This window comes from Lepidochelys kempii, chromosome 2, assembly GCF_965140265.1.
Source record: "Lepidochelys kempii isolate rLepKem1 chromosome 2, rLepKem1.hap2, whole genome shotgun sequence".
Taxonomy (NCBI): Eukaryota; Metazoa; Chordata; order Testudines; family Cheloniidae; genus Lepidochelys; species Lepidochelys kempii.
The window spans coordinates 228,173,554-228,199,989 of record NC_133257.1 but is presented as its reverse complement, the minus strand read 5'-3'; the positions used below and the strand labels follow the sequence as shown (position 1 = coordinate 228,199,989).

At 38.8% G+C, this 26,436-nt stretch overlaps 1 protein-coding gene across 3 annotated transcripts in view; it reads right to left on the bottom strand.

Annotated features, from left to right (window-relative positions):
- Positions 1-26,436, bottom strand: part of ABCB1 (ATP binding cassette subfamily B member 1) — a 66,808-nt gene that overhangs the window by 28,610 nt on the left and 11,762 nt on the right. For 2 of the 3 annotated variants that reach the window (XM_073334084.1, XM_073334085.1), the window contains 12 exons: positions 24,069-24,260; positions 22,919-23,090; positions 20,852-20,976; positions 18,383-18,554; positions 16,279-16,392; positions 13,559-13,669; positions 11,566-11,691; positions 11,176-11,379; positions 10,226-10,396; positions 5,453-5,614; positions 4,051-4,209; positions 2,756-2,902 (listed from right to left, as the gene is read on the bottom strand). In XM_073334084.1, the coding sequence (XP_073190185.1) occupies positions 2,756-2,902; positions 4,051-4,209; positions 5,453-5,614; positions 10,226-10,396; positions 11,176-11,379; positions 11,566-11,691; positions 13,559-13,669; positions 16,279-16,392; positions 18,383-18,554; positions 20,852-20,976; positions 22,919-23,090; positions 24,069-24,260 (1,855 nt within the window). The other variant, XM_073334086.1, reaches the window with a different exon arrangement.

The window sequence follows — 26,436 nt, the reverse complement described above, 5'->3', positions numbered from 1 at the left end:
GGACCAAGATTTTTTTCTAGATGTTTGCAAATTTCATCTAATTCTTTAGATTTCTTCCAAATGAATTATTCACTGCTACTTTCCAAAATAACCACTCAATCAGCAACCTAATACAAAGGAGCAAGCCCTGCATTAACAAACAATAGGTGAAAGTGACATCTGCACAAGGTTTGTGCACCACTTAACTCATTCATATTCTTCTTGGTCACTGAGACCTTGATTCTTTATAGCTTAAAGGTGAAGCTGGTAGGGGAGAAATGTGGAAACTGTTATGAATACAATTTATTAAAAACTTTGGACATGTGAATTTATTAAGATAATGTTCATAAGGATAAACATCTGTGTAATTTGAATTTTTTTCAGTTATCCTATGTTAATGACAAAATAATTTTTAAAAATGGGCTTAAATGGTGCATAAACCTTGTTTGGACACTTTGGACAGTGATGAATTTTACCATATATGCATTTGTGACTTAGACACAACTTCTTATTAAATAGATTTCTATGTTAAGTTTCCAGGCATTTATTAAACTCAACAGCGAATTAACAAAATGAGTTAAATTTTGAACAATACCTTAGCAGTATCCTTTCAAGCCCCACAGGTACCTTATTGAAAACTATGAACCTAGTTTTTAAATATAGTTCTGTTTATGTAGCATGTATTTTTTGCATTTTTCTCATTTTAAAAAAAATTTCTTTAGATGGATGTAAGCAGATGCTATATTGCTCAGAATTTCAACTGCTTCTACTACATATTCCTCATTTGAAATTATAATCCTTTGTGACAGTTATCGCTACAGCAGCGAGCTGATGTCAGCCAAGAGGAATACAATATCCAGTGAGGAATAAGAATTCATTCATCTGCTATTAGGATTAAAAATACAAAGAAATTTTAAAAAATCCCAGAAAATATAGAGTATGTCAGCAGGATTGGTGTTTTTTTGTTTTGTTTCTTTTTAAAAAGGAGTTCCAGGAGGCATCACTGGCTTTAAAATTAATTAAATAAGAAGTATAAATTATTTTCAGAAATAAAGAACATACCCCAAAAAAGGAAGCAAAACACCAGGATAGTAGGATAGGCTAAACAAGTATAAGTTATTGCAAACGGGGTTGGTATTTGTGGTTTGGAATTCAGACATACAATGGATGAGAGCAGTGATTGTGAGGACGATGAGGGAAATTCATTCCAGAGCATATGGCCAGCACAAGCAGTTGACTACTCAGGCTTTACATGGATTAAGTGAATTTCACTGAAAGAAAGCAAATCCACACTCTCAGATAGTCATATTTGGAGGCCTATAACCCTTACGTGCATTAACACTTATCTGCTCTTGACTTTCATGAGCAGAATCTGGATAAATCAGTATACCGTGCTTGTATTATCATCAATCATCATCATGCATTTGCCTTGTCCCAAGACATTGGCCAATATTTAAAATGTTTGCCTTTAGTAAAACAATAGGCCTGTATGATCCCCAACAGTGTTGGGTTCTTGCCAGGCTTGCAGAGTAATGAAATTTAACACTTCCAGAAGTGTATCTTCTGGAAAAATACTTAGGTATTTCTAGCAATGGAAGTCTGGGGTCATCCTTAAATCTTTTATAAAGAACTATAGGGGGCCTGCCTGCATTTTGTTGTTGAGTCAGGTAATGTATCACTCTGGCCATTTTCTCACTTTTTTGTGCATCTATCTCAGTCAGAAATTCTCTCATATTTATTCAGAAAAGCTCCAGTTTGCCATGCTTTATTGCTCATGCCTGAGTTTTGATATAATTTAGAATACAGTTCTTTAAATCTCCTATCAGTGGCTTGCAAAAAAAGTCAAATGAGAAATTGAAAACTCTTAGTGGGTTTAGCTTATTGAAAAACAATAAAGAATTTTCTAAAATAATTAATGCTTTGAGAAAAAGGTCCTTTAATTTATATTTCCTCAATTATTTCCCCTCCCCCGATCACAAACTCTTTATAATGTTTCACTGACACAGACATAGGTTGGAAGAACAGGACTGAAATAGATCTGTCATCTTTCCTCAGGGATATTTCCTATTGCTGTCTGTATCAAAGACTGAAGGATGACACAGGTGCAGTACTCTTTTGCCAAAGGGCAGCTACCCATCAGATAACAGCTTACAGCAGTGGAATAGAAAATAAGACAAGTCACTTGATTTCCATTTCTGATATAGACATTGTTAAAGAGCCTGGTTTCTGACATCTTTATTTTCTGGTACTATAAACTTAAGAGGCCAGTGATTCAGTTACCCACTGTACAATTACTCCTTCTACCAAGAAGGGTTTCCCTTCTTCTCCTCCTCCTTATTTACATCATGCAGTTGTTTTTGTTTTCCTTTATTTCGGGACTCTGTTCTCTTTCTGGGCCAGATTATGGTTTAGCTCTATAGATGCACAAGTGGGAGAGATGGGGTAAGTGTGGGTCGTAGCTGAGCCTCATTGCACAGCAGGAGAGGAGCATATGCTGCATCTTTGCAGTGTGTATTCCCCAGGAGAAATTTTGGATGAGTCAACTAGAATTTCTCCTGAAGCATCCTCTGCACCAAGACATCTTCCCCCATCCCCTACTCCTGAGTTTCCCAACGCAGGTCTCTGTGTTAAGGCACAATCTAGATATTGGTGTGTAGACACCAAGTAAAAATTGTAAAATTTCTCAGTTTAGTGTAAAGAAACTTAAGTGTAGGTGGGAATCAAAGTCAAAGTTAAGAGTGGGTGATAGTTTATTGCATATTTTGTATGAACTTACCCCTATAATTTCTGAAAATATTATTGCAAATGCAGGTTGTAAAGCTCCATTGATAATTGCAGAAAAAGTTCCAACTACAAAGTAAGGCCATTCACTTTTGTTCAGCTTCATAACTTTCAGAAATGAAACTGGAGGCACATTTTCATCCTAGAATATATGAATCTCATTAGAACAATTATGTAACACATCGGGGATGGAGGAGGGGGAAAGAAGGCATGTGGATAGTCAATTACATACTCCCAGCTTCATCCCTGGGTACCCAAAACTATTTGCTTTTTAACAACACAACTCATGAATTATATGCAGTAATTCGGTCTGTTACTCAGTACACAATATTAATACCTGAAATAAGAAACAGAAAAAGATACTTCTTCTAATAACACTTGTATATTAATTCTGACAATCACATTTTGAAACTTATCTTGCAGGGCTTACACACAAAATTCCTATAGTCTTCAGCAAGATTGCACAGATAAAAGGTGCAGGGTTAGGACCACTTTGTTTTTGCCAATGCATTTGGTGGTATTTTGGTGGATCTGACTGGATTATTCATTATGAACAATTTGTTTTTATTATCCACAACTAGATCATCATTTTTACTAATGTTTGTTATGCAAACAAGTCAGCCTACAGATCACAAAGTGTTTGTAGCAAGTATGAATTCAATTATATGATATTCAGAATTTACTAGGTGAACTGTGTGAATGATTACATGATTTTGTTTCTGCTCCATGGACTGACTATATGATATAACCTGTATAGACTGCTTCATGTAATTCTGTTTCATTATTTAACCAATTTATTTTCATGAGCTATGGACCTAAATTCTTTCCATAAACTTTTACACAAACCAAAGCCGCAGTTTGTGTGTTTGTTTGTATGAATGTTCATGTTTAGTAAAGCCAAAGAGGTTATGAATATGACCAGATCAAAATGTGATTCAGAATTTACATACTTGTTCCAAATATTTTGCCCCCCACATTCACTCAGGTCTCTCGGTACTTCTGTATACTAACTCGTTAACAAGCATCCTTATTTGTTTTTATCACATCAGATTTTGATCCACTCTTTGTATGCCATGTTTGCACATTATATTAACATTTATTGTTACTTTCCCTTAAGCAAGAGCCTCCCTCTTCTCCTATCCCAGACTGAGTGAGCTCTCTGCAAACTTGGCATTTTCTTATGCATTAGGTGGGATAATCACTTCTATCTGAATATTACTGTCCCACTAAGGAAACAAAGGATACTAGATGCAGCATAATAAAAAACATATTTCCAGCAAAGACACATACAGGTTGAACAATTTTCACATCAAGGCTATCATCCTGTATTTCTGACTTTTTGGTGCTTTTTCGAGTCAATCTCCTTCTCAAGCCATTTCCTATTGATTCTTTCAGTGCCACTTCGGTGGTGGTTCCAGCTTCTTCTGACTGAACTTCAGTTCCTATTGTCTGAAATGCAGTAAAATAGCATGCCAAGAAAATAATTTATTAATATAATCATTTGGAAGTTCAAGATATTAAACTCAAGAGTAGCCAAAACCACTGTTAACTAAATGGAATAATTATCAGATCTGAATGATATCTGGTAGTCTAGTGGTTATAAAACAGATTGACTGTACTTCTGAAGATCTCCTCTGGGCTCATAGCCTGGTTCTGCCATTCTTACTCATGCTGAGTAGAATCTAACCCCTCAAGAATGCAATAAGACAATTTGTTGAATAAAGTGCTATTTATTGAGCTTGTTTCTTGTTTGCATTGAGTTCCATTACACTGTTCTCTTAGGCTTTGTCTATATTGAACTTCGTTGGCAAAACCTTTGTCATTCAGGTGTGTTAAAAACACACCTACACAGGCTGAATGACAAAAGTTTTACTGACGAAAAGCATCAGTGTGAACAGCACTTTGTTGGCGGGAAGTTTTTTGTTGGCAGGAGAGCTTTCTCCTGCTGACAAACAGCAGCTACACTGAGCACCTTTTAGCAGCACGGCTGTAGCGGCACAGCGGTGTCACTAAAAGCGAGGTAGTGTAGACAAAGCTGGAATATAAAGGAGGAGACTTTAAAACGGGTGTAAACCAGTTACACCCATGTTAAGACCATTTCCATTGTCAGAGTGGCATAGACGAGCCTTAATGTAAATGAGAATCAGGCTCACTGTGAGTAAAGTGGCAGAAGTGAGTTCTCAGTGGGGCATACTTCCAAATACTGAAGGGAAGCAAAAGCTCCCAACTAGTGCAGAACTCTGAAAATTCTGGACGTAAGAGATAAAGAGGATGATGAAGATGGACCAGATTTAAAACAAATTTCTAGAGCCAGATTCACCAGAGGCATGGGTAAGTTCAATAGATGGCTAAGGATTCAGAGTATTGATCAGAGCTAGATCTCTACACAATTTGTCTTTACTTTTCCTCATTTAATTTTTGTTATCTCTAATCCAATATTCTTAGGACTTTTGGCCTCAAAATTCCTTTACTCATTTCCATTTATTTGGACTGATCCTGTGCATATTTTTTTGAGCTTTCCCAGTTCTGCAATTTAGTGTTCTTCTGTCTCAAGCAACACTTCCTATTCTTTCTGCTACAGTTTCATTGTTGACAAAATGTTGTGAGGTTGGGGCTCTGACAAAATCATATATGATAAAATCAGCAACCCAGAACATGATGAAACTTAGAAGACAGTTCATAGGAAAACTACCTGCATGTTTACTAGTTTGCAGTAAATTCCATTTGTTTTCATCAGTTCATGATGGGTCCCTTGTTCTGTGATGACTCCATCTTCAAATGCAGCTATAAGATCTGCATTTCGGACTGTAGACAAGCGATGAGCTATTACAATGGTCGTGCGGCCTTCTCTAGCCTAGAAATGGCACAAAAGTAGATTTAATGACTACATGTACATATAGATTTTTCATCTTCAGTGTAGAGCCAGTTGAAATATTTTGACTGAAATTTTCCCATTGTAAATTGTGGCTTTGTCAAACTTCAATTTTCTGAATAGGTAAACTGAAACAAAAAGCAGTTTAAACATTTCAAAATGAATTATTTTGTTTCAAATGTAGATCAGAAACAATTTTGTTTCAATATTTCCAAATATTCCTTTTTGATCAAAAATATCTAAAATTTCTGTATCAACATTGCCAATTCAAAACATGTTTTGGAATTTTGATGTTTCAACTTTTTGTTCTAATTCAAAACAAAGTAATTTTGAAAGCTTGAGGTTTTCCAGGGAAAGGAAACCTGCATTTTCCTAAAGCTCTACTCCAAAGCACTTTACAAACATTAACTAATTGAATTCTAAAGCCCTTATTTTGCAACCCTTACTCAACCTAATGTGACAAAGTTCCTCCTCTACCTTGGTGGGTCTTGCGCTGACTGGTGGATTTGCTCGCCTTGGAGCTTCATGGCAGCCCTCAACTTGGCCGTTTTTCTGAACCCACAGTCCAGGTCGACTCCTCCTGTGTCTGACCAGGAGTTGGGAGGTTTGGGGGGAACCCGGGCCCGGGTTCTACTCCGGGTTCCAGCCCGGGGCCCTGTGGAATGCAGCTGTCTAGAGTGCCTCCTAGAACAGCTGTGCGACAGCTACAACTCCCTGGGCTACTTCCCCATGGCCTCCTCCCAACACCTTCTTTATCCTCACCATAGGACCTTCCTCCTGGTGTCTGATAATGCTTGTACTCCTCAGTCCTCCAACAGTCCGCGTTCTCTCTCAGCTCCTAGTGCCTCTTGCTCCTCGCTCCTCACACACGCACCACAAACTGAAGTGAGCTCCTTTGTAAAACCCAGATGCCCTGATTAGCCTGCCTTAATTGATTCTAACAGCTTCTTGACTGGCTGCAGGTGTTCTAATCAGCCTGTGTCTTAATTGTCTCCAGAAGGTTCCTGATTGGTCTGGAACCTTCCCTGTTACCTTACCGAGGGAAAAGGGACCTACTTAACCTGGGGCTAATATATCTGCCTTCTATTACTCTCCTGTAGCCATCTGGCCCTACCCTGTCACACTAAGTAAAAGCTACATCTGTGATGCTCTAAAATGTTCTCTATAAAGTTACTTCAATTACCCACCTGATTTTGGAGTTAGATTATTTGTGAGAATAAGACACCAAATGCCTGAGTCAGCTAGTTTCAAAAACAGATGAGAAAAGGCTTTAAATGTCAATTTTAACATTAAATTCTGGAATAAACTGACAAGAATTTTATAGTCCAGCTAGAGGATCCAAGCTATGTGTAATTCAGTTTTAAAATCTTCACTGAACACCAATATACTTCCAGTCTGACTGTTATTTAAGTTCCTTTCAGAAGAAAGTGAAGGTGACAGTAGTAACATGTCTGTTCTGAGAAGAACAGCACCTAGATCTGACAACTTAATATTGTTACATAATTTTAAGGATTGAAATAATCTGTCACTCCCAATCAAGGAATAGCTGGTTTTAGCAATGCTGGATGTGAAGAGAATACTGTTGTTCTGATGTTGAAATCCACTCCCAACCACAAATTAAGGATTGGAGGAGTATTTTATGAAAAAATAATATGATACTGATAGATACCTTGAAATTGTCAAGTTATCTAAGATGACTCCTGTAAATTAGAAGCAAACCCTAACAGAAGAAAATTAAGTTAGTGCCCTTAAGTATAAAAGGGCCAGATTGTCCCCTCTGCAAGAGCAAGAACTACAAACTGAGTAGATATTTGAGGGGGACTGGAAGGAGGAGTCCCCCTTCTCTAGACCTGAGTCTGGAGTTGAGCAGCAAGCTAGCTCAGGGGTCTGGAAACCTCAGCAGTTCCCAGTCCCTGGCAGTCTGCATGGCAGGTGTGCCCCAGAGTTCTAGGACCTGTAGGCTCCCAATTCCACAACAGTGAGACTAAAAGTCTGAAAGCCCAAAAGGGTTTCAGGCTCCCTGCTGTGGATCTGGAAGCCTAGACTCTGAGACCCCGAATACATTAGGTCTCAGAGCTTTTTGGACTGCCGAGCTCCCAACTCCATGGCAGGGAGCATGGAAGCCCTCACATGGGAGAACTGCCCGGGCAGGAGCCAAGGACCCTGGAAGCCCAGGCTTCTGGCACCAGAGCAGCCTGTACGGAATATCACCAAAAAAATTTACAATCAGACGTACTGATGGAAGGCCTTCTGTTAAGGTTTGTGGGGATCCAGATTCACAGTTTGGACAAGTAAATGCTCTCCAAACATGCCTCCATCAACCCAACCACTTCTAGGAGGAGTTACAAGCTGGAAGAGAGGTTCCTGATAGTGCACATTGGGAAAAGGCTTCAGGGAGCAGAGACAGTGTGAATATTGGGGAATTTGGATAAAATTCTAAATTTCAAAAGGGCTCAGTTTTGCCTCTAAGAATCATAGAATATCAGGGTTGGAAGGGACCTCAGGAGGTCATCTAGTCCAACCCCCTGCTCAAAGCAGGGCCGATCTCCAATTAAATCATCCCAGCCAGGGCTTTGTCAAGCCTGACCTTAAAAACTTCTAAGGAAGGAGATTCCACCACCTCCCTAGGTAACGCATTCCAGTGTTTCACCACCCTCCTAGTAAAAAAGTTTTTCCTAATATCCAACCTATATCTCCACCACTGCAACTTGAGACCATTACTCCTTGTTCTGTCATCTGCTACCCCTGAGAACAGTCTAGATCCATCCTCTTTGGAACCCCCTTTCAGGTAGTTGAAAGCAGCTATCAAATCCCCCCTCATTCTTCTCTTCCATAGACTAAACATCCCCAGTTCCCTCAGCCTCTCCTCATAACTCATGTGTTCCAGACCCCTAATCATTTTTGTTGCCCTTCGCTGGACTCTCTCCAATTTATCCACATCCTTCTTGTAGTGTGGGGCCCAAAACTGGACACAGTACTCCAGATGAGGCCTCACCAGTGTCGAATAGAGGGGAACGATCATGTCCCTCCATCTGCTGGCAATGCCCCTACTTATACATCCCAAAATGCCATTGGCCTTCTTGGCAACAAGGGCACACTGTTGACTCATATCCAGTTTCTCGTCCACTGTAACCCCTAGGTCCTTTTCTGCAGAACTGCTGCCGAGCCATTCGGTCCCTAGTCTGTAGCGGTGCATTGGATTCTTCCATCCTAAGTGCAGGACTCTGCACTTGTCCTTGTTGAACCTCATCGGATTTCTTTTGGCCCAATCCTCTAATTTGTCTAGGTCCCTCTGTATCCTATCCCTACCCTCCAGCATATCTACCTCTCCTCCCAGTTTAGTGTCATCTGCAAACTTGCTGAGGGTGCAATCCACACCATCCTCCAGATCATTTATGAAGATATTGAACAAAACCGGCCCCAAGACCGACCCTTGGGGCACTCTACTTGATACCGGCTGCCAACTAGACATGGAGCCATTGATCACTACCCATTGAGCCCGACAATCTAGCCAGCTTTCTATCCACCTTATAGTCCGAGGCACAGCCCTGCACTGGTGGGGTGGAGTAGAGCTACGTTGCTCCAGGAGCAGCACTGAGAGGTATCCTGACTCAGACACATGATGAAAATAAAGAGTATGATTATTGCTCCAGCAATTTAGGGGGTCACATAATTCTTATCATGTCAGCCACCCTTCAATCCAACTTAATCAAGTAGGACTGATGGGGATTCAATTTCTATTGTAGCTGATGGCATTTACTCCATGAACGCCTGGCTCACAGTGAATCTTTTAGAGGTAAATTATGACACTCTCTCCCCCATGCCTCACACAACAGCAGTTCCTTCTCTGAAAAAACTTTCAGTATCTCAAAGAGGAGATGCAGATGCAGATGTCTGGATAGACCAGGAGTCACACTGATATATGTTCCAGAAAAGTCATGTGATAGTATCCTGGATTGCATAATATTGCCAAGAAGCACATGGGCTGGCTCTACATATATCCGGTCCAAATCATCAGCTCGACAGATGTTTCCCAGCCTACCCCAGTCCCTGTGGCAGACACCAGAAATGATGTTCCATCAGCCTCTACCTGGTCTTTCTGAAGTATTTACTGTACATACAGTTATGCTTACCCACAAGGTAATATGCATACTCACATAATGAGAACAGGAAAGGATGGGGAAAGAAAACTCAAGGATGTGCTTGCTACTGGTTGAGTAATAAGTTGTACTATATTGTAAACATGGGCACATGCACAATACAAACAAAGAATACAGGATAGGCAAAGATCCGTGTAGCCAGCTGCCTTAAACAATTAGGGTAAAATTTTCAAAAATGCCTAAGCGATTAAGTAAATGTAACCCTTAGTGAAGCCATTTAGCTAAATATATTGCTGGTGAGTTGGAATTTCAAATTCTGTTTTTAAATGTATTTATTTTAAAAGCATTTCAATTTACCCTCTAATCAATGACAAATATAAATTATATATATAAATTAAAATGTACCTCAGAAAATTTAGCTCATACCTGCTCACAGAAAATTTGAAAAGTTTAAAGATTAGTCCTAAGTTCATAGTTTTAAAGCTATACAGACCTTGTCCAGTGCTGTTTGCACAACTGATTCACTTTCAGTGTCCAAAGCTGAAGTTGCCTCATCGAGCAGAAGAATCTTGGGATTGCGAACCAGAGCTCGTGCAATAGCTATTCTCTGTTTCTGACCTCCACTCAGTTGTGCCCCTCTTTCTCCAACTATGGTTTCAAACTTCTGCAAAGGTATTCAGATAGGTTTCCAGATCCCTCAATGATACTTTTATTTTAACATGTAATACCAATAAAAGACAGTGTAAAGATAGAGATGTGCTCAATCTGCAATGCCCACAAAATCCTTCCCTTTTACCAAAGCACAGCCAAGAAGACTGTATCATAAGCAAGTCATATGATTTTATCGTCCTATTTTGTGTGTTTCCAGGATTCTGATATTTTCAGTCTAAACTAGGGGTTCTCAAACTTCCTTGTACCGCGACCCCCTTCTGAGAACAAAAATTACTACGTGACCCCAGGAGTGGGGACCAAAGCCTGAGCCTGCCCAAGAGAGAGAAAGCTGAAGCCTAAGGGCTTCAGCCCCAGATAAGGGTCCTTTAACCTGAGCCCTGCCACCCAGGGCTGAAGCTCTCTGGCTTTGGCTTCGACCCTGGGTAGTGGGGCTCAGGCTTCGGCCCTGAGTCCCAGCAAGTCTAAGCCAGCCCTTGGTGACCCCATTAAAACAGGGTTGCAACCCAGTTTGGGGTCCTGACCCACAGTTTGAGAACTGCTGGTCTAAACCATCTCTGCAAAGTACTAATCAAACCATGACTTACAGAGTTAAAATTACTTTGTTTCTATCATCTTTCAAGGTAGCTGTGAAAGAGCCCTGGCAAGGTTTGAAGTGGCAATTATGAATTTAGCTCACTCTTACTTCTGAGTTATGGAAACTCCTCTTAAGGAGCTACTTGGTATTAGAAGGTTGAAGAGAGAACAATTTGACAGCAGAGCCATCTTGCTTACATCAGGCAGTTTCATGATAAAGTCATAGGCATTGGCTTCCTTGACAGCTTTTTCAATCTCTTCCATAGTGACATCTTCACGGCCATAGCGGATGTTTTCTGCAATAGTAGTAGCGAATAGCACAGGCTCCTGATTCACCACACCAATAATCTCCCTCAGATATCTTAAATTTAGGGTCTTAATATCATGCCCATCAATAGTAATCTAAATGTAAAGAAAATTAAAACATGAATGTAAGTGTCCTGATCAAGGATACAAACTCCACCAAGATTATCTATATTATTTAGGAAGACATTTGTATTTTGCCATCTAAAACATCAGCAGTCAGGCCACTGCTAAACATTACAGTAATTTGATATATAAAGATCCAGCTCAGTTCAGGTGTCTTACCAGGCCCTTCTCTGGATCATAAAATCTCTGGATCAGTTGAACAGTTGTACTTTTCCCACAGCCACTGCTACCAACCAAGGCTACTGTCTGGCCACAATTAACCTTCAGATTCAAGCCTTTCAACACCTACATAAGAAAATAATAATGAAAAAAAATTAACAAAAACATAATGGGCCAATTTCTGGTCTTCCTTACACCATATGAATCTGGAGAAAATTTAGGGACTTCTGTGGAATTTCTCCAATTTTCTCCAAATTTCCATGGAATTTCTCCAAAGTTCTCCAAACTTGGTTCAATATCAGTACATTGCACAATATAGTTGCTATTTACACCATAGCTCACTTTGCATTTTCTACTGAAACATTGCCATATATACATACTACATTCTGTCTTTATGTAGTAGCATCCTCATTTTTTAGCCACACCCTTTTTATGAGCATTTACCATGCAACCTGGAGGGTGAACTAATTGCAGTAAAACCCATATATTGTGAATTCAGACACAGCAAAACATGTTTATTTTATTGTGATGCAAAAGCCTCTTTTCTTGCCTTGAATTCCCTTCAGTTGTACTCATTCATATTGGAATTTTTACACTTGTATATACTGGCAAAATTGATAGCCATAATTTACCACTGATAGTGAATTATGATGATGAAAGTTGGTAGTGTAGATGTGGCCAAAGTCTTGACTAACACTAAGGAAATTTTGCAATAATTTCTTATTACTAATATTGCTCTACTTGCAATAGCAATGTTGGGAGCCATTATGTAGCTGGGATGCGAGCATCTTATGTACAATGTTGATTAAACCTGTTCTGAACATGTTTAGATAATACAGTGCTTAAAATACCAGCATTTCTTCTACAGTAGGGCTCCCAACTTTGCTGTCACCTGTGATCTGAACAAGAGTTCACGATGGTGGCAAATCTTTGAAAATGTCCCAAATATAGATAAAGCTTTAGTGCATGCCAACACTAGGGGACTTTACAGAAAAATACTCTCCAATGATGCTTTTTTTTGTTTTTTTAGGATTCCCTAATGAAGACATGACCGTTGAGTGGAGTTTCTTCACTTTAGTAAAGTTTCACTTCACTATAAACAGGTTCTCTTATACTAATCCCTTTTGAATGCAGCATTTCACAGCTAAAGTTGGTATGAAGTGCTGCATTCTATGGGGATTTAATCTTTCATGCCTCCTCTGCTCAGAGAGGCAGAGCAGGGAAGATGCCGTTAAACTCTGTGGTGGAAGAGGAAAAGAAAAATCCCTTCCCAGGCTTTCAGTTTTGTAGTACTGCCCTACTCCTGACTGGAAATAGAATCATGGTCTACAGAGAAGGGCCCTTGTAGCTGTCAGCACTACCTACCCAACTTCAGGGAATGAAGAGAGCTCTTGGAAACCTATGGAGAGATGGGGATCTGCCACTTTGTTTTTCAGTGTAACATGAAAATGCCCATTTTAGTACTTTTTTGGGGCGGGAAATAGAAGCTAACAACACTTAATTATAAGAGCTCCACTGTAATGCCATAGGAAGGAAGAAGTAATTAAATTTAAGAGAAACTGCCATTACCTAATGAAGATATATTGTATTTAAACAAATTTTAACAGACTTGTACCATGGATACTTGTGGAGTTCATTATACCATCATTCTTAATGGTCTAAAATAAATATTTTTTCTTGATATAAATACATTAACATATGGGATTGGGCTTATAATAGCAACAGATCCTTTAACTTTTGTGCAAAGCCACTCTGGGTCTGTTTTCACTACAAAAACTAAATGATTTCTTAACTTAAGTTAGCTAACCTGAGGTAAAATCCTAGTGAAGACAAGGCAGTTTGTGGTTTTCACACAAGTTAGCAGTACAAGTTAAAGAGGGAGGCTTTTGCTAACTCCACCTTTTGAAAATAAAAGTTTATAGTGATGTTTTCCTGTCACTAAATGATAAAGTTATCTTTAATTTGGAATGCATGTCAGCTTCACTTCCAGTACCTTTACATCTTGCCTAGATGGATAATTGAAGTAAACATTGTGGAATTCCAAATTCCCTTGAATATGGTCCGGTTTGTAGCCAGTCTCTGAAAAACTGTCAATTTGAGGTTCCTAGGTAGAACAAAATACCAAACAGAAATGAAAAGGAAGAAAAGAGTAAATCCGATCATGTTTCCTAATGACATTCTCATTACATTATGCCAGCTGCTAAAAGTCTTAGAATGGAACATAATTATATAGTGATATTAAGTGAAATTTAATGGTGGCATGGGTGAAATCAACAATTACACTGGCAGGTGAGGCTTCCAACCCATGTCACCAGTATTACCTGTTTTGTCTCTTCATTACTCTGCTCCTTAGCTACATATGCAATGGGGGGAGAGTACATTGAAGAAAGAAAAAAAATGAATAAAAACTTGTTTGAATTTAGTAGACAGCATTGGAGATTGAGTTCTTCTATTTATCCACAGGACAGCTGCAGCATAGCTGGCAGCAATGTAACCTTTATCATACTGCCTCACCCTGACCTGGATGGATCACTTCTAGGAATCTAAGGCCTTGTCTACACAGCCACTTTAAAGTACTGAAACTCTCTCACTCAGGGATCATCCTGAGTGATGCAAGTTTCAGTGCTGTAAAGTGGCGATGTAGACATATGCCTCTTCATGCTTCGGCCATTGTTCCAGAGGACATGCTTCCATGCTGATGAAGCTTGTTAAAAAAATAATGCGTTAACTAAATTTTGACTGAACTCCTTGGAGGAGAATAGTATGTCTCCTGCTCTGTTTTACTCACATTTTGCCATGTATTTCATATTATAGCAGTTTCAGATGATGACCCAGCACATGTTGTTCGTTTTAAGAACACTTTCACTGCAGATTTGATAAACCGCAAAGAAGGTACCAATGTGAGATTTCTACACATAGCCACAGCACTTAACCAAAGGTTTAAGAATATGAAGTTCCTTCCAAATTCTGAGAGGACGAGGTGCAGAGCATGCTTTCAGAAGTCTTAAAAGAGCAAAAAACTCTGATGCGGAAACTACAGAACCCATACCACCAAAAAAGAAAATCAACCTTCTGTTGGTGGCATCTGACTCAGATGATGAAAATGAACAGGTGTCGGTCCACACTCCTTTGGATTGTTATCAAGCAGAATCAGTCATTAGCATGGACGCATGTCCTCTGGAATGGTGGTTGAAGATGAAGGGACATATGAATCTTTAGTGCATCTGGCACATAAATATCTTGCAATGCTAGCTACATTAGTGCCATGCAAACACCTGTTCTCACTTCCTGGTGACATTGTAAACAAGAAGCAGGCAGCATTATGTTTTGCAAACGTAAACCAACTTGTTTGTCTGAACGATTGGCTGAACAAGAAGGAGGACTGATTGGACTTGAAGGCTCTAAAGTTTTACATTGTTTTATTTTTTAATGTAGGGTTTTTTGTACATAATTCTACATTTGTAAGTTCAACTTTCATGATTAAGAGACTGCACTACTGTACTTGTATTAGGTGAATTGAAAAATACTATTTCTTTTGTTTTTTTACAGTTCAAATATTTGTAATAAAAAATAAATATAGTGAGCACAGTACACTTTGTATTCTGTGTTGTAATTGAAATCAATATATTTGACAATGTAAAAAAATCCAAAAATATTTTTTTAAAATGGCATTTATTATTGTTTAATAGCGCGATTAATTTTTTTAATCTCTTGGCAGCCCTATTCAAATACAGTTTATCTTTTTTAAGATCCAGTTCTGCAAGCTCTCAGTCCATGGAACCTCCATTGGCTTTTAAATGAAGTCCGTGGGAGTTCCACGTTTTGAAGGCTTGCAGAATCTAGCCCTTAGGCCTTGTCTACTGTAATTTTTTGAGAAAACGCTCACAGTAGCACCATCACTGGTGCAGCTCCACTGACTGACAATAGCAGCAGTGCTAGGGTAGACTGGGAAGCAGAGTTTTTAATCACCATTACTTCTAATCCTATCCCAAGCAGGTCTGGAATCTTTGGTTGTAAAAAGATCAGCAAGCATGTAAACCCCACCTACACTAGTGCTCCAACCATTGCTACCACCAGTGCAGCAAGAATTGGAAATTTTAGATAAAACGGGTTAGTGTAGACAGAGCAACTGACTGATAAATACACCTCCCATAGTGTCATTGCTTACATACACACATACCTATTTATAAGAAAACAATACGCTGTTTTACATTTTGGACATTAAAGGTAGATGTTAAACAGTCAAATCACTGGAAATAAACCAGGGATTAACTCAGACCTTTAAATGACGAATAGCTAAAGATATATAATCTCACAAAAAACTAAGCTTAGACTCGCAAGAGCCATTATTGTTTTTCTCCCTCTTGTTTAGACTCTCAGTAAAAAAATATTTGATTATGCAAGTTTCACAAGGATTTTGGGGGGTTGATCTTCAGTTCAGCTTTAATCTGGCATCTTTTTTGACCCTGCAGTGTTGCAAGTAGAGATAACTGCAGGCACAAGTTTGCACCTACAATTTTATTCATGAGTGTACATGATGTCATTTAAATATCTAAATACCTCATTGCCACACCATGTCAGATAGACATTTAAATGGCATCAAGTTGCACTCAGTTTTTTGTGCCTGCTAATCACAGACCCAGAAAGAGAGCTCTGACTTAAAAAATCTGACTCCCTGTGTATTCAAATGATAGTCATAGTAAAGATACTTACATTGTCTATGATATTAAAGATTGCATACGCAGCTCCCCTTGCATTAGCAAATGCCTCCATACCTGGTGCGGTCTGTCCAACACTAAATGCTCCAATTAATATAGCAAAAAAGACCTAAAGAAAAAAATAACAAGAATGCTACCAGGTTATCCAGTCATAAAACTGTAATGGGATAACTACATTTATTCATGACTATCTACTAATATTGGTCCAAAATCTTTCATGTTTGTTATACAAGTTCAGCATGTCTAGATTCAAAGAAGGAAAGAAAGGAAGGGCAGCTACTGAGGCAAAAGATAAAGGATGAGAGGAAGAAAAGGGACTCTAAGATGGGAATCATGTTCCTTCATGAGATGACCCCAAGATGGATATTGCTTAGACTCAGGTGCTGATGCTTGGGACAAGTCAGAGGTGGTGTCAAGGTTCCTCCCCCACTCTGAACTCTAGGGTACAGATGTGGGGACCTGCATGAAAAACCTCCTAAGCTTATCTTTAGCAGCTTAGGTCAAAACTTCCCCAAGGTACAAAATATTCCACCCGTCATCCTTGGATTGGCCGCTACCACCACCAAACTAATACTGGTTACTGGGGAAGAGCTGTTTGGACGCGTCTTTCCCCCCAAAATACTTCCCAAAACCTTGCACCCCACTTCCTGGACAAGGTTTGGTAAAAAGCCTCACCAGTTTGCCTAGGTGACTACAGACCCAGATCCTTGGATCTTAAGAACAATGAACAATCCTCCCAACACTTGCACCCCCCCTTTCCTGGAAAATGTTGGATAAAAAGCCTCACCAATTTGCATAGGTGACCACAGACCCAAACCCTTGGATCTGAGAACAATGAAAAAGCATTCAGTTTTCTTACAAGAAGACTTTTAATAAAAATAGAAGTAAATAGAAATAAAGAAATCCCCCCTGTAAAATCAGGATGGTAGATACCTTACAGGGTAATTAGATTCAAAACATAGAGAAACCCTCTAGGCAAAACCCTAAGTTACAAAAAAGATACACAGACAGAAATAGTTATTCTATTCAGCACAGTTCTTTTCTCAGCCATTTAAAGAAATCATAATCTAACACGTACATAGTTAGATTACTTACTAAAAGTTCTAAGACTCCATTCCTGGTCTATCCCCAGCAGAAACCAGCATATAGACACACAGACCCTTTGTTTCTCTCCCTCCTCCTTTAGGGACTGAGTCTTTTTACTGCTAAAAATATTTTAGATGTTAACTGGCTTTTTGACCAAAAACAAACATTTTCATGGAAAATTTTCATTTTTGTCAAAATTTTCCCATTTTTGACAAAAGGATAGAAATTGAAACTTTTCACCAAAAATGCTTTTCAGTTTCAATTGCTTCCTCACTCCTTCTCCCAAACTGCAAAAGATCATGGGTCGTTTTGAAAAAAACCTGGCTGTTTATATATATTAAAAAAAAAGTTTTATCCTCATATCTGACCAAATAGATTCCCCCTACCTTCTTCGGAACATAGAGAGGAAGTCCTTCTGATAGTCTCTTTCTTTAGAAATGGTTTTCTCTTTAGGACACTCCACTTTGTAAGACCCCACTCCTTTGCTGCTCAAGCTTATGGTTTTATGGTAAGAGTTTTAGTAACGTGTGGGCTGGTTTTATGGCTGTGTGCATGCTGGTTGTGTTGTTGTGAGGGGCAGGTGGCTCTCTGGGCAGATAGCTCTCTGGCCACATAGCTCTAAGAAAGAGTAAACAGATGACCCAGGTGAGTGCTTGAGTTGTGCTGGGAGACTTGTATTGATTTGTGTGACAGTTGTGCCTGAGGAATTTTGTATTTTGTTGTATGGGTGGCATACTAACCTATGAAGAACTGTGGTACTGGGGCTGAATATTCCATCATTTGTACAGTCTTCTTCTGATCACTCATTACAACCAATAAAATTGTTGCATGCAAATTAGCTGTAGAGTAAGGGTGATGATTGGTTGAGTATAGCATATTTATCCCCATTGACTTCAACAGGGTTGCATGCGGTGTAACTCAGTGCAGGCTTATTCTGTTAAAACCTAAACAAGTTCCCAAAATTTTGTTTGGGTTTTTTAATTAAAATTGTTCATCTACTGAGGTACACTCACCGTAAGGACTTTTCCAATACTATAATCATCAGATAGCACCAAAGTGGTTCCATACCAAAATGCCAATGCATATGATGCATATATCAGTAAGAAAGCAATACCCATAGAAATGTTGGCTGTAATAGCCTTCTTGATTCCAATGTTTTTGGCATCTTCTAAATTCTTATGATACCTGCAAGAAAAATCGCATGTTGGAAATTTAAAAAAAGTTAGCATATCACATTTCTTTATTTCACTGTGCCTATCAATAATTTTCCAGGTGCAGACAACATTTTAACAAGCAAACAATCAGATAGATCAAAAAATTACATTAGTTAATGTAATGACCACTCCTGCTTCTGTGACTAGGCCTGCTGACTAAGAGCTCCAATTGTAAGAAAAAAAAAGATAGATTAGAGAGAAGGGATATCCATTAATTTCACTATAAGATACACTAGTCTCTTCTCTCTACCTTTGCTAAACTGTGTTCAATTTCCTGAAAACCAGCCCTTCTTTCCTAGATTAAAAAAGGAAAATAATAAATTGTCTCAAACAAATAGTCAAAAGGACATATTCAGAGTTGGCAGTGCTGTTCCCTATTAGAAACCTGAGATAAATCTGACGGTTGGGTGAAATCCTTATATGTACATAAATATCTATGGGTCCCAAATAAGTGGGAATAGAATGGGAAGCCTTCAAGGGCTTGCATTCATCTTGTTCAGGAAAGACAAGTACTGTAATTAACACAGACTGGAAGTATTGCAGACTGGGAAAACAATTGTCTCAAAAATAACTGCCAGGCTATTTTTTAAAAAAATATGTAATAATTTATTCCCCATATTTTTTATTTTAAATGTCTTTAATCATCCTAAAAGCACGAAATAGAAATAGTACAGCAGAGGACCTCCGGACATCCTCCCTGCAGTTGCCCTTTTGTCTCCCCACAATTTTCCACAGATTTGTTAGATTTACTTGTTAACCACAGATCTGACAGAGGACCAAGAGATTCAGAGCCTCAAATATAGGTGGCACCATTTTTCAGAGCTGAGTCATAATTTTTAAAATTTATCTATGTGCTTAAATGGTCCTGTCACCACAATACCTGTTCACCTCATGAACATTAAAAATGTATAATCATGCACCCCTGTAGGATATTATAGGGTGCAATGGGATGTGATAGCTGTGCAGCAACCTCTGATGGCTGAGCGTGCTGCTGGTGGTGCTCCCTGCCTCAGTTGCCTTCCCCATGGTGAGTCTCTTCAGCTTTCCACATACAGGTCAGTGCTGGAGATGTGGCTTGGACCTCTGGCCATGTCATAAACAATCCTTTCTAGGGTAACAAACGTCCAGCTAAGGAGTCCCAACAAACAAAACAGTTCTTCTACCCTTCAGGGGCTTCTCTTCAGCTGCTCTCAGCCCCTTTCAGGGCTACCTGTGAGTCTTTCCCACACTCCACTATAGAGCACTCTGCTCCCAGGTGGCTTCCCCTGGAGTACTGTTCTCAACCCCTTCCTGGGCTCGGTTTTCTCCCTCCCTGCCTGCCTATAGTTCCACACCCCAGGACTGATCTCTCTTAGGCCTTTTCAGAGGTCCAGGTGTCCATTAACCTGTTACCTGATCCCTTAGTCCTGTCCCCTCAGACTCAGAAGCAGCTAATAATTATGGCCCCGTGAGGGGTGCTGGCCTATCGCCCTTTAAAGGGACCAGTCACCCTATGACAGATGGAACTGAGATACAAGCAAATTAAGTGACTTGATTCAGGGCACACAGTGCCATGTACCAGAGGCTGGAAGAAGAAATTCTGTGGATGAGTAAGAGGAGAGCACTGACAAGGTGCATTCACATACTATGGTGATGTGCACCCTAAGAAAGGTGTTGAGATGAGCTGCAGCCCCTCTCACCTTCAGCAACGAGTCAGAGAAGAGTTCCTGCCAAGTTTTGTGGCTCTGATGGTCATCTTTAGATAAAAGGTCAGGACAAATGACAAGAATGCTGTTTCATAATACAATAAGAATAAATGAACCTAACTTAATGGAACTACCAAGGTGTATACATGCCATGGCTTACTGAGTAACCACATAATCTTATTAGTGTTACCCTTGTCTTTTCTTTCCCCATCCCCCTTTTTTGTCTGTTTATAGGTCTATTTTGTCTGTCGCTTATTGTGTGATATTGAAGTTAGATTGTACACCCTTTGGGGTACTGATCATGTCTTTGTTTTGAGAGGATCTGGAAAAAATAAACTATACAGCTTACAATAAAACCTGTAAAAGAGAACATCCTTATTAGGCAACTTCCTGTCTTAATTACCCCAAAATACACTGAGTACAATAGTGCTCTACCTTTATTTGAAGATCCCTTTCACCAAGGAACCAGTTTTGTCAGCCCCCTGGTGTAGACCGACTTTCAGCAGTGAAGATACAAGAAAAATTCAAAACATCTAAAGACAGAGTTTTAAAACTAGCTGACGAATGAAAACATTTTTCTGACCTTTTGATTTCTTTTTTCTGTCCTCCAAAAGCTATCACAGTCCGAATTGCTGCCAGAACTTCTTCTGCAACAGCTCCTGCTTTTGCATATGCAGTTAGTTCTTTGTCAGTGAATGCAGAGAGTATCTGTACAAAGGAAAATGTTTTAACCCTATTGTTCAAAGAAAAATTGAATCAGCTTGAGCATATTATGACTTTTCTCCTCTTTCCAAAAAATGTATTATAATGCCATTTTCCAGAAAATAAGTCTTTTGCTTAAATACCATAGAATGGGCCAGACCACTTATTATAGGAATACATCAATTATATAAAAATTAAATTTTAGTGTTAGCCTCTATCAAAAACTGAAACCTAGATTTTCTGCTTTCATTCAGTGCACAAGTGTATGTGTGGGTGGCTCTTAGTGAATTGGTTATGGCTCCCTGTTTGATTCTCAGGGCAGATCTGCACCACTCTGATCCCAGATAGGTTAGAGCAGCCAGTAGGACTGGATTAGATCCATCTGGACTGGATTAGATGACCTATCAAGGTCCCTTCTAGTCCTACATATATATGATTCTATGCTCTCCACACACTTGCTAGGTAGCAGGAAAAGCCACAGCAGAACCCTACTTATACTTTGATAATTTTATTTTCCATATGTATCCAAAGATTGGAATTTTCACAAGCCAAAGGATCAAGGCACTCAACTCGCATTGAAATTCAATGGTAGAGGCCTAACTTGCTTAGGCCACTTTGAAAATCCCAGCAAAAAGCAATAACAAATCTGGAATAAATGTCTATTTCTGAGACTAAGGTTTGGTCTAAAAGTTTTTGTACCAGTATAACCATTTTGGTTAGGTGTGTGAGTTTTTAGCTATATAGTTACACTGATACAACCCCTACTGTGTACACAGTTATATGGTTGTAAGGGTGCCTTATAGTAGTATTGCTTCTTCCGTTTCCCATATGGGAATAAGCTATACCAATATAACCAACTTTACATCAGAAAAATTGTGTCCACAGTAGGGACACTTTATCTGTATCACTTAGTGATATGTTGTATCACTTTAACTATGCCAGTTGTCAAGGTTCCTTCCTCATGCTGAACTCTAGGGTACAGATGTGGGGCCCTGAACGAAAGACCCCCGAAGCTTTTTCTTACCAGCTTAGGTTAAAAACTTCCCCAAGGTACAAACTTTACCTTGTCCTTGAACCCTATGCTGCCACCACCAAGCGTGTTAAACAAAGAACAGAGAAAGAGCCCACTTGGAGACGTCTTCCCCCAAAATATCCCCCCAAGCCCTACACCCCCTTTCCTGGGGAAGGCTGGATAAAAATCCTTACCAATTTGTACAGGTGAACACAGACCCAAACCCTTGGATCTTAAGAACAAAGAAAAAGCAATCAGGTTCTTAAAAGAAGAATTTTAATTAAAGGAAAGGTAAATGAATCAACTCTGTAAAATCAGGATGGTAAATACCTTATAGGGTAATCAGATTAAAAACAGAGAATCCCTCTAAGCAAAACCTTAAATTACAAAAAAGACACAAAAACAGGAATATACATTCCATTCAGCACAGCATTATTTACCAGCCATTAAACAAAAGGAAATCTAACGCATTTCTAGCTAGCTTACTTACGAACTTAACAGAGTTTGAGACTGCATTCCTGATCTGTTCCCGGCAAAAGCATCCCAGACAGACTGACCCTTTGTTTCCTCCCCCAGCCCCTCCAGCTTTGAAAGTACCTTGTCTCCTCATTGGTCATTTTGGTCAGGTGCCAGTGAGGTTATCTTAGCTTCTTAACCCTTTACAGGTAAAAGGGTTTTTCCCTCTGGCCAGGAGGGATTTTATAGCACTGTATACAGAAAGGTGGTTACCCTTCCCTTTATTTTTATGACACCTCTATAGGTATAGTTCTATAATTCAACTTGTGTTTAGACAAGCCTAAAGCTATGATTTGTAACTGCCCTAAGGAATTAAATGTTCTATGACTCTTAGTGAGGAAATTAAGAGGCTCACTCACCTGAAACAGGACACATTCGTGTACTTTTACATCTCAGTGAAAATTCACAGCTTTCACCCACCTTTGCCCAGAGAGCAGCTGAGAGTCCCAGGACAGGACTGACTGCCAGTATTACAAGGGTTAATTTCCATCCTTTTATGAAACCAACTATAAATCCTGCGAGAAATGTAGCTATTGCCTGAAAGAGCATTCCAATTTTGTCACCAATTCCTTCATTAATTTTGGAGACATCACTAAAAAACAAAATTACATCCAAAGAGTTGAGGAAAGTGTGGAAAACACAAAAGCTTTTCTATTGATGCAGTACACTTTGTCAATTCTGTCACATTTTCTAAAAGCTCTAGACTGCAGATTAATTTAGATATAGCACACTTTGTATCCACACCTAACATAGGTTAAGAACGTTTCATCCAACAGAAACATACATGGGAGGCGGCCAGGGAAGAAAACCCTGTAGACTCAGAATGATTTTCTTAAACTTTACATGCAAATCTTGGAGGATTCACTTGAAGCACATGGACAACTGTGTGGAGGCGCACGCTGGCTGTAGGGTTCCTAAATTCCTCTTTCCAATATTTGTCAACAGCTGCCCCCAGGACAGCTCTCCTGAGAAAATATAATGCAACCTTGGAAAACTGGACATTCCCCAGGGAAAATGTAATGTAACCTTTTCCAAATGACCTCCAACAGGGTTAAAGGTCATCCCTAGACTTTGTCCATGCTGGACCCGATCTATCCATTCCGTATCATCTCCTAAATGCATATATTGGACTCATTTGAAAGTTCTCCAGTGAGTCCCAGGAAAGACAGGGCAGTTCGTTTCATGTGAGCAGAAGAAAGTGATTGGGAGTTGAGGTTGCCTGACCTTTTGCCAGAATTATTCAACATCTTGTTAGCTTGGGCCCCCAATGTGCATGAAAACTGAACTATTATTTTTCCTTCTTGGTAATGATCCCTCAGGATAGGATTTAGTTGCCCTGGCAACATGAGGTGCTGGCATGGATGCTGCTGTGACATCCCTGATCTTTGGTAGAGTAAAGGAGTCCAGTCTGCAGGGCTCTCCATGTTGTACATTTCAACACGTAGACATGAAATTCACTAGATTCTCATAGAAGGATTTTGAAGACATTTTAATATAGCTCATGTTTAATAAGGTAAAGAAACATGGTTGTAAAGGGAATATCACAACTGATAGTTAAAAATATACTTACTCTATAAGTCGAGTGTTGAGTTCCCCAACATCATTCACATCAAACCACCCAATTTCCTGTCGCATTATTGAGTGGAAAAATTGTTGTCTGATTTTCTTAATTTGCCGTCCACCTGCCAGTGTCCAAAATGCAACTTGTATGTAGGCTGCAAATAGAACACCAGCTCCTATTCCAGAATAATAGTATGCATATCTGAAAGGAACAAAATTGCAGAGATCCTTTAAATTGGATTTTTTTTCACCCCAAACAAGTCTTTTAGTTATAGATTTTAACTTCAGTACTTTACATACACAAATAAACCAATATGGAATATTATTTGGACACTATCTGCATTTTTTCCTCTCTTCAGTGTTGGGAATATTTTTCTGTAGATACTTTTAGAACCATATTTCATATCTGTCCACTTAAATGTGTGACCTCCACAAGTTACCTAAAAACCTGTACTTTTTTTTAATCTGAGAATGGATAGCTCAGAGGCCACTGACATATGGGTAGAAAACCTACTTGGAATATACTTTACTGTGGAAGTACTGTACTGCTAATAATGAAGAAAGGTAAAGGGTGGAATTTGAAAATCCCATTCTGAATTTAATGAAGCAGCCAGGATAACATAATTGAAATTATTATTTCATGTTTGACTGTCATCATCCTTTACTAGTTATACACAATTTCATTTACTCAGTGAAAGAATTTTGAAATAATTTAGTTTTAAAATTAGTATGTATTCCTGAAGAAAAACAAACAAACAAAAAAAGCACTCCTCTATAAAGCTAATTCGGTTAAATCACAATGATCCTCATCACATATAGGACCAAAAAAAAAAAAGAAAGGTATTAAATAAACCTTTGTTGCAGGTAGATGCCAATAAATTCCTGAAGTGGAATTCCATTTTATTACGATAATTTAAAGTTCAGCAAATTCCTCTAGCTCATATGTATATTCATAACATGTATTTTAATTTTATTCAATACTATATTCCATGTGCCATAGCCATACAATAGGAAATTACATCTAAACTTACTTTGTGTGAGGCACATGCCAAATTTCATTACTAGACTAGTACATTTATATAAAGATGAATAATTACAAAATAAAGATAAAAGCCATTTGGATCGTCCCACACCTATAGATTATGTGTACTGTTTCTTTAAAGCTGTAGCTGGAATTGGAAGCCAGACAGGAGGGGGATTGGGAAGGTTGTAAGCAAAAGCTCTGCAGTGAAGTACAAAAAGAGAGAGTAGCTTTGTTGATAATTCTGTTTTCTATATTCTAATAAATGTCCCACTTTAGAAGAAAGTGACTGATTTTTTCCCCATTGTTACATGACAACTCAATTTTACTTTGAGATTTCATAATATATAAAGTTAATCATATCTAAACTGAACTATAAAAAGAGGTTAATGGCTAACTTAAAGCTGAATGATTAGCTAAATGTTGACCTTAAATCACCTTAAACACTGTAAAATTATAATGAATCAGCATGCAGTGTTGTTGTAGTTGGGTTGGTCACAGGATATTAAGACCTGAAGAGGAGGAGTTCTGTAATCTCAAAAGTTTATTGCTCTCACCAACAGAAGTTGGTCCAATAAAAGATATTATCTTATTCACCTTGTCTCTCTATAAAGAATCTTTAAAATTCAACAGCAAGTATTACAGGATTTGTTTTATGACAATCCATAACAAAGGGACTTCAATTCTGTGTGAAATTCATTATTGATCAAATTTATTTTGGTAGAATCATTGGTGAAAGTTAATTGAACATTGCACTGTGAATTAATTATTCAACAACAAATGTTCTGGATGAAAGCTGGATTTTAGGTATAACTATTATCTGAGTAAGAAACAATATGTGCATTTTTAGAACCCAATTCCTGAATTTATCCATGTAATTTTTATGTTAATAATTCCCATTCTTGTAAATTGTTTTTAATGTATAATAGGGACTAGAATTTAACATAATAATCTCTGATAAATTGCTTTCAAGAGCAAGCCCAGGAATGCTGGTTATACAGTACATGGGTGAGGTTTGTGAAAGACAACAAAAGTAGGCAGGGCCACAATCTTCAGGAGAAAGGTTGACACCTGTAAAGGAGGGAGAAAAGAGAAGTTGTGGTTTTTGAAAGGGCAACAGGAAATGGAAAGGGGAAAAAGAAGGAGAATCCAAAAAGGGCGGGGGAGTAGAAAAAAGAAAATGAGAGATGGATGAAAAAGAGAGAAGGAATAAAAGATCATAGAAATATAGGAATTGCTAGACTGACTCAAACCTGTGGTCCACCTATTTCCACATCCTATCTCTGACAGCAGGCAGTACCTGATGCTTCAGAGGAAGATGCAAGAACCATATAATGGACAATTATGGAATAAACTG